The sequence below is a fragment of the Sphaerodactylus townsendi genome, linkage group LG03 (genome assembly GCF_021028975.2).
Source record: "Sphaerodactylus townsendi isolate TG3544 linkage group LG03, MPM_Stown_v2.3, whole genome shotgun sequence".
NCBI lineage: Eukaryota > Metazoa > Chordata > Lepidosauria > Squamata > Sphaerodactylidae > Sphaerodactylus > Sphaerodactylus townsendi.
In genome coordinates this window covers 60,272,568-60,288,236 of record NC_059427.1, presented here as the reverse complement: position 1 = coordinate 60,288,236, position 15,669 = coordinate 60,272,568, and the positions used below count along the sequence as shown (strand labels likewise).

Below are 15,669 nucleotides of genomic sequence, written 5' to 3'. Positions count from 1 at the left end.
CTGTTATCTTGGAGATGAGAAAGAGCAGCAGAAAGTGGAAGCTGACAGAAGCTGTGGAGGAAGGATGAAGAGATCTGAGCCACTGCAAAACATAATATTTGTACTTTGGATTTACAATTTCATAAGCTGTCCAAGCTATTCAAAACAAGGTCTATTACAGCTTTGCAGGACGACATACACTGTTGACAAGCAGACTCCTTCATATAGTAATTTACATGGATTAGTTCCGCATGCTCCAAAAAAAGATCTAATGTTCCTCTACCAGCAGGGTCACATTACTGGCTTTCTCTGGGACTAATAAAAGCATGATAATCTACATTACAAAAATTTACATCAACTGATCATATAATCAATAAATGGCACAAGAACAGAGAGAGAGAGAGAGAGAGAGAGAGAGAGAGAGAGAGAGAGAGAGAGAGAGAGAGAGAAAAACAACAGTGTAGGTCTAATTTAGCATTTTGAGCTGTACAGAGTAGTCCAGGACTCCACAACCTTTTCAAGCTTATAAGCACCAACAGAATATTGAAAGGGAGTAGAGAGCACCAATCCACATGGTTGTGCAGGAATCCAAAATGATTGCTACAACACCTGCCACAGGAGATGGTGTCAAATACAGTAACACCCTTGCCACTTTGCAGTCATGGAAAACCCTTTTATTTGAATGACAGGATCCAGTCACAAGCCCTGCCATACAATGGCTCCACTCACTTTCTGAAAAACTTGTCAAGGGAAGTATCTGCAGGCACCATGGTGCCCACAGGCACCTTGCTAGGGAATGCTGGAGTAGGCCAATAGCCAATACCACAAATTATGAATGCATCTGATTTCAAAAGCTGCCCATCCTATTCAAAGGCTTAAAGTCTACTGCTGCTGTATAGGATAGCACAAACTGTAAAACCAGATCCCAGCAGAGCTGCAAAAGCACAACCTGGCTTTCTTTAATTATATGAATGCTGGATACTTGAAAACGTATTTCAAAACAACTTTTTTAAAGGAATCCTGAATCAGCTCACTCTGAAAAACAAAAATGCTTTGAGGTGACCTTATGGACTGGAATCCAAATGTCGCCTGATGTCTATAGCCAGTCAGCAATTGACATTTCATGGAAATTAAGGAAAAAATATTCTCCTTCTGAAAGGTGACTCGTATTTTTGATACATCCAAAAATGAAGCCATTTCATACACTTACCAATTAGCAACTGAACTATATTGGAGCCAGCGTACTTTCTCACATCCTCGATCCAGCGAGGAATAGACTGGAAAGAACCCCTTTTGCTGATGTCATAGGCTAGGATAGCTCCATTGGCGCTTCGGTAATAACTCTGGGTGATGGTCCTAAACCTTTCCTGGCCAGCCGTATCCCAGATCTGCAACTGAACAAAACAAGAAAGTAGTTAGGTGCCACTTCCTTATTCATAAGGAACTCCTCATACATCTCAGGTAAAATCATTGTCCTGTTGCAGAAAGGCCTATAACACATTCATTCCAACCTCAGACATATTGGTTGACTGGCAGGTTGGGATCCGCCAATGGGTAAAACCTAAGGTGGGCTATGCCATCACAGTGTGCTTTTGTGTGGGTTTCTTTTTAAACCTCTCCCTCTCCCTCCCCCTCCTAGGAGGATTAGGTTTTAGGTGGGAGGCCATTTTAGGACATAATCGTTGTTTATTATATTTCTGGAAGTTTTGTATTATGTTTTTATTTGTGGTTTTATGTTGTACACCGCCCAGAGCCCTTCGGGGATGGGGCGGTGTATTAAATTAAATAAATAAATAAAAATAAGAGCCTGTGATAGAGGAATTATCAGATGCAAAAGAACACACAGCTCTTTTCTCTTCAACAATAGTATAGAAAGGGATGTCTTGGAAGGTGTGTCCTTTACTCCTGTAATAGCATCTGTCAAAATTCTTTGATCTATAGCTCTACTTAAGTATCCAGGAGCCAGTCCGGTTGTCTTTGATCATCCTAAAACAGAGGAGAAGAAGGGAGAAAAATGATACTACTTATTTGATCCAATGTTTGCCTCTATAGTCGGAGATTTGTTTATTTATGTTTTATATCTTGCCATATTTTGGGCAAAAGCCTTTGCAACAATCAAAGTGGCCTTGTGTTCAATGCCTCCTAGGAGCGCAGGAGTAAATATCATTAAAAGTATAAGTGTGTACTATGTTGCAGCCTGGTTTTACAGATAGGTCAGCAAAGGCAAGAGTTAGTTTCCTGCAATTAAAAAAAGATTTTGCTTATTTAATGTCCCTTTAAAAAGTAACCATAGGGGTTGGGTTCACATGGGACATGATCACGGCTCCAAGATCAGAAAAACTTTTAAAGTAATTATACAGTTTTCAGCTCTGTTTTTATAATTTTCTCCAATTTAACAGCTCCAGTTTTCACACAGGCCATCTCGAGGAATTCATGCAAACATGGGATGCTGCATTTCTGCTTCCCCAAAAAAATTGCCAACGCTAACATAAAACATTTCTTAAACATCAAGAGAATGGGATCGCCCCTAACCACATGGAACAGTGAGAACAGATTGGATTCCTGTGGAGTTTTTGACCTAAAGACCACAAGGAGAATCTCTGCTTGTTCAGTAGGATTTCTGAAACCCTGTCTTCCAACGACAATTTCCCAAGTCACTCCAAAATCTGAATGACAGCATGGATTACATACAATATGCTGTGATCAGGAAAAATAAGAAAGCTCCAGAGAACACACAGAAAAACCTTCTCAGGCCAAAGGGACTCTAAATGTCCCAGTCAATGTGTTTGTCACTCTTTATGTAACAGTGAGTTAAAACTAGAAGAACAAAAACCTGTTTGGTTTTTCTCATAGATTTGTCTCCTCCTGCATTAATGTTAACTAAGGGCTTGACAAATCCCAGGTGTCAGTTTGCGCCCAGAAATTTTATTGTATTTAGTATTATTTAGTATTTTCAGTATTTTCAGCAGTGATTTTAGATCACTGATACTAATCTCAGCAATTTGCTGAGGAAGAACAAAGGGCTGGATACAAGAAGTTTTTCCACTGGTAGAAAAAGGCAGGAAGGGATCCCCTTTGATTACTTAAAGGGCCATGTTTGGGACCACTGGACTGCTTGGCCATGTGGAGTGGAAATAGTAATGAGGAGTGGAATTCACCAAAATGAAGTGGCTAGATCAGCGGTGGCGAACCTATGGCACGGGTGCCAGAGGTGGCACTCAGAGCCCTTTCTGTGGGCACGCGTGCACAGAGTCTGTCATGTGGAGGGGCAGAAAATCACACACACACCCCACATACACACGCATCTAGGTGGGCCTGGGCACGATCCTTTACCTGGGAGTAAGCTCGGTTGCTGGCAATGGGGCTTGCTTCTGATTAAATCCTCCTAGGTTCGTGATTCACCCATTCGAAGCGTTGCACGGTTGCTTCACCAAGCTTACTCCTGAGTAACACACATCTTGGAGCCAACAGTTTTTTCTAAACTAAAATCTCAGTATTCAGGTTAAATTGCTGTGTTAGCACTTTGCGATAATTAGGTGGGTTTTGGGTTGCAATTTGGGCACTCGGTCTCGAAAAGGTTCGGCATCACTGGGCTAGATCAACACAAAGTTTCCTTATCATTGTGATCAGAAGGTTTTGTTGTATGATATAACAGTAAATATGCACAAAGTTCTTGTCATTGTTTGTGTGTAAACTTAATTTTGCATGAGTCACATACATTGGCTTTAATATACATATAAATGTATTTCATAGCTATTCATGTAACCACACTAAATTCTGCCACTATACCAGGAAATTGGGGAACAGCATATATTGCACTGTTTTTTTAAAAAAATGGGTCCAGAGGGGAACCAGAAAATTACAGGCCATTGAGCCTAACATCGGTCCCAGGAAAATCAGTAGAAATTATAACCAAAGACTGAATTATTAGGCACAAAGAAGAACAATGGTTGCTAAGGGAAAATTAGCATGGCTTCTGCAAAGTAAAGTCCTGCCTCATCGACCTTTTGGAGTTATCTGAGAAAGTGAACAAGCACATCGACAACAGTGACCCAGTAGACATGATATACTTCAACTTTCAAAAATCAATGTAAGGTACCTCACCAAAGATCTAATGAATTACTTTATGAATTAAAAACTGGTTAAATGACAAGAAGCAAAGAATAGGAATAAATGCAAAGTTCTCACAGTGGAGGAAAGTAAGTGGAAGGGTCCCTTAAGAATTGGTGTTGGGGCCAGTATTATCTAATTTGTTTACAAATGATCTGGAACTAGGTGTGAGTAGTGTAGTCGCCAAGTTATGCTATGCTATGGTGAAATGTTCTGCTATTGTTGCTATATAAATATTTATTATGCTGTTATGTGCAACGTTATGTGAAATGTTAGGTTATTGTGATCTTATGATTATTATATTGCTGCTGTTATAAAATGTTATATTTAATGTTGGTGTTATTATATGTTGATTTACTTGTTATGACTTGTTAACCTGATTACATTATTGTCTGAATTGTTGGGCTGGGAGGCTACTGAATTTGGTTCCCAGCCTTATGGTTTTGTATTATTATGTTATTGCGTATTATTATGTATTATTATGTATTATTTTGCTGTTGTGCAACACCCTGAGCCCTCCGGGGGAGGGCGGTATATAAATTAAATATCAAATCAAGTTTACAGATGACACAAAATTATTCAGGATGGTAAAAACCAAGTATGACTGTGAAGAGCTGCAGTAGGATTCTCACAGATTCAGTGGGAAGGGAATGATGTGGCAGATGAAGTTCCATGCTGGTAAGTGCACAGTGATGCACGCTGGAATTAAAACTCTCAACTTCAGCAATATGCTAATAGGGTCTGAACTTGATGACACTCCTAAGATTGCCAATTCTGGGCTGAGAAATACTTGGAGATTTGGAGGGTGAAGCCTGAGGAGGAAGGAGTTTGGGGAGAGGCAGGACCTCAGTGGAGTATAATGCCATAGAGTCCCCCCTCCAAAGCAGCCATTTCCTCCAGGAGAATTGATTTCTGTAATCCCATGAAATCTCCAGGTTCCATCTGGAGGTTGGCAGCCCTAGTTACCCTTGTATTTATTTATCTCCTACAACACTTCTGTCATAGATTTAATAAATCCTAGAGCCTAGAATTAGATTCTGGGGTAGCAACAACTGGAAAATACGATAATTAATACAAAACCCTGAAGGATGAAGTGTGAGTCTGGTTTCTAAAACCAAAGAAAATTTGTCAAGACACATGTTAGAAACTAGTGTGAACTTCTATGTCTCGTTTACCTCAGTCAGAACAACCACTCTTGATCATTTCAACTGAATTAATTTTAAGTAAATGTACTTCGAAGTATAAATTTATAGTGACAATTCAACGCCCACTGACATCAATGACCAAACTTGAATTCAATTTCATGGATATGGATAACTGACTGCTGTCATCCAAGCTTTTCTTTTAGAAACATGGGAATTTGTAATGAAGCAACAGAACACACAGAACACTTGATGATTTACTCTTAAGAAAGCAGATTTATACAGGCATAAAATACAGCTACCAGAATTATATAGACAAATGAGGACCCACAATAAACTAGAGGGAGCAGCTTTGCCTCCTCCCCTCTCCCCCTCCTCCCCTCTCACTTTTTCTCCCTCCTGCCACTCTTGTTCTTAGTCTTGCTCTCTCTCTTCCATGCCTGCCACTTTCTCTTTCTTTCTGCCCCACCCATCACTCCTTTTTTCTGGCACCCATCTCCTTCCCAGCCTCCAACCCACTTTCTCTCTCCCTCCCACAGCAGCAGCAGCAGCGGTAGAGGTGGATAGGAGAAGATAGTATCTGCAAAAGGTTAAAGAACCCATAAATTGGTGTATGCTAGGATAAACTCAAAACAAAGTAAATGCGTTGATATTATGTAGGAATATAATCAGGAAATGACAGGAATTCAGCAGATGAAATAAGAGAACCAGAAATCTGTCCTTTCAATGGAATTCCAAGCCTGCTAGATACTTTTCTACATGAAAATGACATTCCATAGTTTATTGAGCCAATGTCTTCTGGAGGGCAGGTGCAGTGACTTCCAGTGACATACTACAGCATGACCACCATATTCAATTGTTTGGGTAGGTCCTTATGAAGATGGCCAAGAAGACTGCCATCACAGCAGTGCAATAGGACTTTGCTGATGGAAAACTACAACTGTTTGGTAAACAATCTGTGACCACGTATCAGAATTGCTGCATTTTGAAACACTCCTGTCAAAGATGAAAAATATGTTCTTCTCTGACTGTAACCCTTCCAACATAGTAAAATTAGCTAGTGACTTTATGGGGGTGGGCATGCCAGTGGTTTAGAACTTTAAATTCCACTTCATTTATATTTCTATAAATTGACAACATAGAAAACTAGGGCTAGAGATTCAACAAGTCATCCTTGACAGATAGGTGATTATGCTGATAAAGGATTCCAAGGAAGCAGGTGCACAGATGACAGCTAATGGACAATATATATAAGAAAACGACATGAAATCTGCATCTACTAGTATAAGGGAAAGTTGACAGAACTATTTTTTCTCAAGATATCTGTCATTCAAATATTCCGTTGGGTGTCACTGAACACAGTATTTTAGAGAAGCTCCTACAGGCTATCCTATCAATGTATCTGTAACAACTCTGGGATATAAATTGTGACTTTAGATTGAGTAAAAGTAAATAAAGGCTCAGCTAGCTGAGCTCACAGAGCTGTCATTTAACAGGTATTAAATAAGAGTCCTGAGAAATCCATAATGTTACAAATGGTTTGAGTTACCAAGAATGATTCCTATTTTAATATACCTATTCTTTGTGCCTGCATCAAAGAAACCACACTGGTCACTAATCTGAAAACATTTCCATTTCTGTCCAATTAATATAGCTTGTTATAAGCTCACAAACAGGCTTTGAGGTCAAGGGCAGTCAAATGATGTGCAGGACAAATGCCCCAAGCTGACATTTGGCCGACTTTATGAATAGCAGCATGAAGCCAGAGGGGTTGTCTCAGGTCCCTTCAGTTTGCCTGCATGGATCTACTGTAGAATAATTTGCCATTTGTTTCCTAAGAAAACAGAGGTAGGCCTTGGCTGAGGAGATCTGCACTTGGCTGCACCCTGAAAAGTCTATGCTATAATGCCATTGCCCAACAGCTAAGGTTCAGGCTAGATCAGGGGTGGGCAATTATTTTTTCCATGGGGCCGCATAAGAAACAGAAAATATTGTGGAGGGCCGGGCCAAAACGCAGGGGGGGTGAGGTGGTTTTGAAAGCCCACAGAAGCCGGCAGCCAAGGCAACCGGCTTCTGCGGGGCTTTCAAAGACACCTTGCGCCCCAGCAAGGCAGGGGCACGAGGCGCTTTTGAAAGCCCCGCAGAAGCCGGCAGCCAAGGCAACCAGCTTCTGCGGGGCTTTCAAAGGCGCCTCGCTCCCCAGCAAGCCAGGGGGGCGAGGTGGTTTTGAAAGCCCCGCAGAAGCCAGCAACCAAGGCAACTGGCTTCTGCGGGGCTTTCAAAGGCGCCTCGCCCCCCAGCAAGCCAGGGTGAGGTGGTTTCGAGCCTCGCAGAAGCCGGCAGCCAAGGCAACCGGCTTCTGCGGGGCTTTCAAAGGCGCCTCGCTCCCCAGCAAGCCAGGGGCGCGAGGCGTGAAAGCCTCGCAGAAGCCGGCAGCCAAGGCAACCGGCTTCTCCGGGGCTCTCAAAGGCGCCTCGCCCCCAGCAAGCCAGGGGGGCGAGGTGGTTTTGAAAGCCCCGCAGAAGCCGGCAGCCAAGGCAACCGGCTTCTGCGGGGCTTTCAAAAGCGCCTCACTCCCCAGCAAGGCAGGGGCGCGAGGTGGTTTTGAAAGCCCCGCAGAAGCCGGCAGCCAAGGCAACCAGCTTCTGCGGGGCTTTCAAAGGCGCCTCACTCCCCAGCAGAGGTGTATCTATGCAAACTGGAGCCCGGGACAAAACCTGAATTTGGCGCCCCCTCCCCCGGTATGGGCGGCCACCCTTCCCCACCACGACCAAACAATGATTTTTGCACCACTGCACAAAACACCCCCCACCCCCAGCAAAACATACATGGCTCTCTCCCCACCAACTCTCTTTCCTAATTTTGTCCTTACACCAACCCTGTGAGGTAGGTTAGCCTGAGAAACAGTTGAAGTAGTCCTGAGAAACAGCTCCAAGCCAGTTCAAGGGAAAATTAACTTTTAAGCATGTAAATCTCTCGCAAATCACCCCCATCAGAAGATTTACCAAAACAAATGTCAGCAATATCTCTCACAGATCACCCCCCACCCCCAGCAAAACAGGCATGGCTCTCTCCCCACCACTTTCCTAATTGTGTCCTCACACCAACCCTGTGAGGTAGGCTGCTAGCCTGAGAAACAGCTCCAAGCCAGTGCAAGGGGAAATTAACTTTTAAGCATATAAATCTCTCACAAATCACCCCCATCTGAAGGTTTACCAAACAAATGCCAGCATCATCATCAGTTCTGTTGCTGCTGGGATCCAGCTCAGCTTCCCTTCTCCTGTGCCTATCGGAGCCAGTCTGCTGAGAAGGCTTGTGAGTAAGGGAGAATAAGGCACACTGGGTCAGAGGGAGGGGAGGTGGAGCCCCCCAGTCCTGCTCCTGGGAGCACAGTGGGATTTCTCCCCCGCCCCCTGGACACTCCAGGCCACCATTCAGAGTGGGCGGGGCTACAACAGGCACTGGCAACAGTCGCTGCCTCAGTGCCCTTGCTAAGGCCTACTGAATCAGCTTGTGTGCAGGGACGTTTTGGCGCCCCCCACGTGACCAAAATGGATGCGCCCGGGGACAAGAGGTACTGTCCCTAGGCAAAGGCAGGGGGGGCGGTCAGGGTCATCTGGCGGGCCGTATACGGCCCGCGGGCCGTATAATGCCCAGGTCTGGGCTAGATAGATCATCAGGAAACTGCTTATTTGGCCCTTGGAGTTTGAACAGTATTCTGTATTATTTATTAATATAGCCAAATGGGGAGGGAAGGAATGCACACACACACACACACTTCTTAGTTAATCCTCTAGACAGTATTCTTGTTAGCTTCAAAGTGGTCAAAACCCTTAAAAGTTTGTGATAGGCTATACTACCTAGTAGGGAAGGGGAAGACTTAGCATCATGGCATGCATCTCTCCTTTCTAATTTCCACCTCCAGAATATATAAACTGTTATGGAATGGGTTAATTTCTCCTTCCTTTCTATGCCTTCCTGTTCCCCTTTTACCTGATGCTCAGGTGGCCTCAAGTTTCTGTATTTCCTGAAATCTTCATCATACTACAGTTTTTTTTGGTGGGAATGCATGTAGTTTGTTAATTTTTTATCATAAACAAATATTTTCTGTCATAAATAAATATTTAGTCCCAGCTATTGTTTTGCCTATACCTGGATAGCCCCAGGCAGTCTGATCTGTTCAGACCTCAGAAACTAAGGGTAAGTTTCTGAGATCTGAACAGATCAGACTGCCTGGGGCTATCCAGGTATAGGTTGGCCTAGGTTAGCATGAGAGATCTCAAAGGAATACTAGGGTCTTTATGCAGAGGAAGGCAATGGCAAACCACCTCTATTATTTTGCTATGAAAACCCTACTGGGTCACTATAAGCAGGCTGTGACTTGATGAAATTTTACATACACAGCTATAGATTTATATGACTTTCAGAAATGGACATCCCAATGCTCCCTTTACTACAAAGCACCCAGGAAATCAACCAGGTCTCTTTGGAAAGGGTGGAAGAAAGAGTGTTGAAACCATCATCTATCAATGAAACCAAATTTTGAATGCCCCCCCAAACCAACCTTTTTTAACATTATGATGTGTGTTCCTCTGCAACTGAAAGCAATGAACTTTTCTACCGCTTAAAATTAATTTCCCCAGCTTTTAGTAAAGAACTAGCTACATGACCCTTGAAATCTATTGTAGGGTAAGTACAGCATGCACTATCTCACCAGCACACAAACTTCAAAAGTGATATATTTAGAGATCAAGAGGTCCTTCACGGAATCACTATACTCTAAACAAGGTTGTTGAAACGCTTAGCCATGACACTCCTTGCTAAAGAAGAAGAGTTTGGATTTATACCACATCTTTCTCTCCTGTTGGGAGACTCAAGGTGGCCTACACACTCCTTTCCTTTCCTCTCCCCATAACAGACACCTTGTGAGGTAGATGGGGCTGAGAGAGTTCCGAAGTGACTAGTCCAAGGTCACCCAGCAGGAATGTAGGAGTGTGGAAACACATCTGGCTCACCAGATAAGCCTCCACCACTCAGGTGGAGGAGTGGGGAATCAAACCTGGTTCTCCGGATTAGAATCCACCTGCTCTTAACCACTACACCACACTGGCTACGCAAGATAAAAATTATCTTCTTGTTAACATGCCAGTCAAAACAACACTAAATGAATACATTTCAATGAAGTCCAAGATAGTAGATACCACTAAATAAGTCTGGAAACCCATCTGAAACTCACAACTACTCAAAGCCCACTTTGGCCACAGTCAGTTTTCGGAGTTGAATTCCAAATACATGATAGACCTAGAAGCAGGCATGCACCAACTAAACATTTTACAGTAAAGCATTCAAATGCCAATCTCAGAAAACTTATTTATAGTCTTTACTATGTTTCAGAAGTCTTCTTCAGCTGCTGAGCTGGAGGTGACCAAAAAGCTTACCAGAGACACCTGGTACTAGGTGGAGCCCCAGGAAGGAAATATTTGTCATCATGTCTGTTTTTCTGACATTTAAACTAAGCCACGTTTCAGTCTCAGAGAAAAAACGCCAACTGTGTGTCACTCGGGAAAAGGAAAAGAGAAACTAAGAATATAGGCTATTACTCATGCAAAAAATAATATCTACCTCTGAAGTGCTGAGCTCACACACTTAATGGGAATCCGTTCCAACTCATGAAAGAAAAATCCTTCCAGTTAAAAATTCTGCAAGTTCATCCAACCTGAATTTAATAACAGGTCAGGAATGGACCTCCTGCTCCAAGATAGTTAGATAATTCATGCACCCATAATGGTACATGGGTATGAAGCAATCCTGATGCAGAAAGGGAATCCTCCATTAAGAAGAAAAGTTATATTTTCAGGTCCATTCTAGGTCTCTGATTTCTATGAATTCAACTATTGTGGTATTTATGCAACATGATGGGGGAAAAGAGTGAATTATTTGTTCCATCTCATGGTTAATCACTTGACTTTCCTACCCATAACCATCTTCTCTTGACTAGAACCAATAGAACAGACCTACATTGTAGAATTCTCTCATACTACAGCATTTGAAAATGGGAATGTGTCAACTTGACTGATGATGCTAACCCAAAGGCTTTATGGCTCAAGGCTATTGAGTCATTTGTGGTGAAAAATGAGCCTTTAAAAATGACATTACAAGAACTGTGATCCAAAAGAAGCAAAAGTTGCACACCTCTTACACTCTCACTCTCCTATCCTGGAGTACTTCCTTAGCTCTGAAAGTTATCCACTCAATCTACAAACTTTTTTGCAAAGTTCAAGAAATGGCTGGAAAAAGGGCTTTGGGATTTGCCGAAAATGCTTCTGATTTAATGGGAAAACTGTAGGAAAATGCTGGCAACAGTTTCCTTTTGAACTGTTTCATGCCAAATGTACAACAGGCTTTTGAGCCTTCGGGCAAGTAGTTTAGGGATTCCATGAGAGGTATTTTCTGAGAAAAAAACTACAAAAGAAAAGAAATATAAAAGGAGAAGAGGATGCTCTGAATATCCAGAACAAAAATTCCTTTTCTTCCTTGTCCATCCCCAGATACAACTCTGATCTCATATACTGATCTCATATACAGTGTTCTCCACACAACTAGCCTCAAATACTTATTTATGTAGTATATTTCTATGCTGTATCTTCAGACTCTTGCTTGAGGCAGCTTACAATAAAATGCACAGTATACAACACAAGCCATTAAAAAACATAAGGTTCATAAATATGTACCCGCCACCTTCAGTGCCTTTCCATACATTGTCCCAGGTCCTTGGGACAACGACTTCCCCAAATCCCATACACTACAGACTCTCCTGTCTTTCCTGGTGTCATCTCTAACCTTCTTATTTCTTGCTTGCCCTTCTCTTTTTACATTGCACAACTTCTTAACCCCCTATGGTGACCATTCAACACTGGATCATACAGATTGTAGCTTGTGACTCTTGAAGCATCATACTTGTAGTCATACTTGTAGTCAGGAAAATTACATCCAAGTTTGCAGATATGGCAATTTTTTTCTATCTAGTATAAAACACCTGAACCAACAGGGATGTTTTGCATATATATGGAAACTACAACAGCAGCAGCAGAATACAGTCTAAAATAGAAGTCATTTCCTTTGATAGTGTGATTTAGAGATCTGTACTACCCACTACAATATTGATGCTGGTATCAAGAAGTTTTGAAGTTGACCCAGCTTGGCAGCAAGTGATCCAAGTATAAATCCTGCCAAGCACATTCTGTTTGCAGCACAGACACAACATGCACAGGGTTTATCTTTGGGAAAAGAAAACAGTACTGCTCCACTACTTTTCTCAAAACAAAGATGGGATCTGGAAAATGGTTCTATTTACTTTCCCAGAACTTTGGTCAGTTTTCTAAGTCACTTCAGAAAGCTGTGTCAATAACACAGTTATGCAAGAAGTTTGTGGAAGGCTACATGCCATTTCCTAAACCTGTTTAAAACTGGCCCAGGGATTTTGAATACCAGCTTTAAAATGTTGCTGTGATATTAAGGCATTTCATAAAAGAACCTTTCAGTTTCTCATCTATTACTGTTGTGAATGAGGAAACTTTTCTCAATCTGGCCCAAAAAGCATGACAGCCATTTGTACATCAATGTGCATTCCAGCAAATGTGGGTTTTAACCGCACATTATAGACATGTAAGATAAAATAAAACAAAATCACATGTGAAAACGAGACTGATTTCTTCATTTGAAAAGGGAAAACTATGATGATAGTTGTTGAGGCCATACAGGCTAGCATAACAATACCAGAGACTGAGGTAGGCCATGGTCCAGAACTCTACAACTTCTGTATGTAAATATCTAAACAGAAGAGCAAATAGATCTTTTTAAGACCAGTATAATGTGTTAGCTAGATAAAAAGCAACACTGTATTCCACAAGAACAGTGTTATATGTAAAATGGGTTGCCACACTCTGTGGCCATCTTATCACAGAACATGCACCAGGGCCTGTCCTCTGGCATAGTAATGCTACATGAACACTGGTCACCTGATTTAAGCATGACATCAGTTGTGTGAAACCCTACATAGGGCCTCAGGATGTAGCAGCAAAAAAGATAAAGCAGTTGACATCCTTAGAGATAAAAATGTTTATTGTGACATGAGCTGTTGTAGCCAACAGCATGAAACAGTTCATTATCTTTTGCATGGGGCTGCCTGCCCCCAAAACATCTCTGCGGTGCCACAACTCTCAATACCCACCTTTTATATGAAAGTCTAAGCCCATTCTGGTGTGGAAGGAATAAAGGCTTTCCCTGTATATTCCCCCACTTTGTCTCTGTTGTCTTAATTATTAGATTTTAGCTCCTTGGAGCTAAGGTATTCTTGTATTCTGTAAATCAGAATGGACACTGATAGTGATATATAATAAATTAATAAGACAGGGGTTAATAAATAACACAGACACAGAGGTTCAAAATAATAAGAGAACAACAGAACACACTGATTTCTAGAGTGCTAATTGTCTGAGATCCTATGAAACTCACTGTCATGCTGACTATGGTGGCCATACAGACTTGCCATTTCTAAAGAGTCTACACAATTGCATTTCTAGGGTCCCATGAGAATGCATAGAGCTGAATTTATCTTGGAGGCACGTTCACCATTCAAACACACTTCCAGAAAGGCATGCAGCTTTTGTCTTTTGTAGTCCCAGATTGGGTCAGTCCCCACAGAAGTAACTCAACCAGTGTCCTTCCCTTCCTGGCACTAGGAAAAAGGATCTTGGACACCATTCTATTTATGTCAAGGAGTTCTAGTGTGAGAACCATTAGTGAACTCTGGAATGGCATTGAAATAACCACTTGTGACTAGAAGAACCCAGCAGTTAATCACAATTTCTGATGCCATCCAGAAAACAGATGCCCACTTTCAGTGCCGCCCCCTCCTGTTGTTGTTGCTCCCACACACCTGTTACCTGGGGGGCCAGTGCAAGAAATCCTCCCTCCCCGCACACCTGCCGGGGGCGGGGGGTCAGGCCAGTCTCACACACACCTTGACCCGCTTGCCCTGGATCTCCAAGCTCTTCATGGTGAAGTCAACGCCGATGGTGTTGCCCTGACGTTCGGCGAAGGCCCCGGTCTTGAATCGCTGCACCAGGCACGTCTTGCCCACGCTGGCGTCGCCGACCAGCACCAGCTTGAAGAGGAAATCGTACCGCTCCTCCGGGTCCGGCCCGGGGGGCGCTGCTGCTGGGGGGCCCGGCATGGCGCGGCTGCCGCAGCTCCTCTCCAGGCCCCTCTCCGGCGCTACACGGCGCCTTGCCCAGCCCGGCCCGGCCTAGCGCTGTGTCGGCGGCCCCCCGCCCTCCCGCCTGGGCCGCCGCCGCAGCTGCAGCGACCGCCTCAGCATCCTCCCCGGCCCTGCCAGACCGGGTGACTGGGCATGCGCAGTCAAAGCCCCAGTTCTTCCTCGTGCATGCAGCAGCCGGGCAGAGGACGAACGAGGAGGGAAGCGGCGTCTGTCATGGCTGACCGACCCGCAAGCTTGCCTTCACACGTTCAGGCAGGCGCGCGACGGAGGCAGTCGGAACGATATCATGGTGCAATCGTTGCAGAGTCCTGACCCGTGCTGTAAGAAACAGAGCCGCAAAATTACTACTGTGCGCGCACTCTTATCAGCCTGTGCTTCTCATGTGTTATAGAGTAACTCTTACAACAGCCCTGCAAGGAAGGCCAAGTTTCTTATTGTAAATAGGGGAAAGAATGGTTGAGCGATGATTGTATCATTTTGCAATCGATGTACAATCCTGACTTATGCTGTAAGAAACGGAGCCGCGAAACTACTACTGTGCGCACACTCTTACCAGCCTGTTTTTCTCAAACGTTATAGAGTTAACTACTCTTACAACAGCCCTGCAAAGAAGGCCAGTAGTTTCTTATTGTAAATAGGGGGAAGAATGGTTGGGAGTTGAGGACTATTGTTTTCCAGAGGCCAGCTCGTGGATTCATGGCCAAGGAGAGATTTGCACCAGGGGTTGTATTACAGAGTGCAACCTGTTTGTGCTGGTGCACGTTTTGTGTATTGAATCTTCCACTCTTTAGCCACAAGGCTAAATCATGTACAAGTAACTGGAAATCATGGAGAAGTAACTGGTTGAGTCAGATAGAAAGCTTCCTCATTATTTCTGAAGTAATCCTAAATCCTGTAAAGGAAGTGGGGTATGTGTGTGTGTGACCATATTTGCCACACAAATTAGATTAACTATTTAAAGGGACGTTTACATGCATCCATACTGTAATGGTAGGTTCTTATGTAGGCATTATATAGGCATGATTTGCTTTTGGGCAAATTATTGACAGGTTTATGTGAAGAATTGTCCAGTGCAAAAAAAAAGAGTCTGAAGTAATGATGACCCCCAATAACACGAAAAAGGCAACCCTTTTTGCTATAATTGATATGGTCTACTAC

At 43.1% G+C, this 15,669-nt stretch overlaps 1 protein-coding gene across 4 annotated transcripts in view; it reads right to left on the bottom strand.

The window, feature by feature from the left end:
* Positions 1-14,620, bottom strand: part of RAB43 (RAB43, member RAS oncogene family) — a 47,616-nt gene extending 32,996 nt beyond the window's left edge. For 3 of the 4 annotated variants that reach the window (XR_007243772.1, XM_048487758.1, XM_048487756.1), the window contains exons 1-2: positions 14,254-14,620; positions 1,190-1,373 (exon numbers count right to left, since the gene is read on the bottom strand). Coding sequence is in view for 3 of the 4 variants with exons in the window: in XM_048487758.1 (XP_048343715.1) it covers positions 1,190-1,373; positions 14,254-14,466 (397 nt within the window). In the remaining variant the exon portion in view is untranslated. The remainder of the gene's footprint in view (positions 1-1,189; positions 1,374-14,253) is intronic. The other variant, XM_048487757.1, reaches the window with a different exon arrangement.
* Between the last annotated feature and the right edge of the window lie 1,049 nt (positions 14,621-15,669).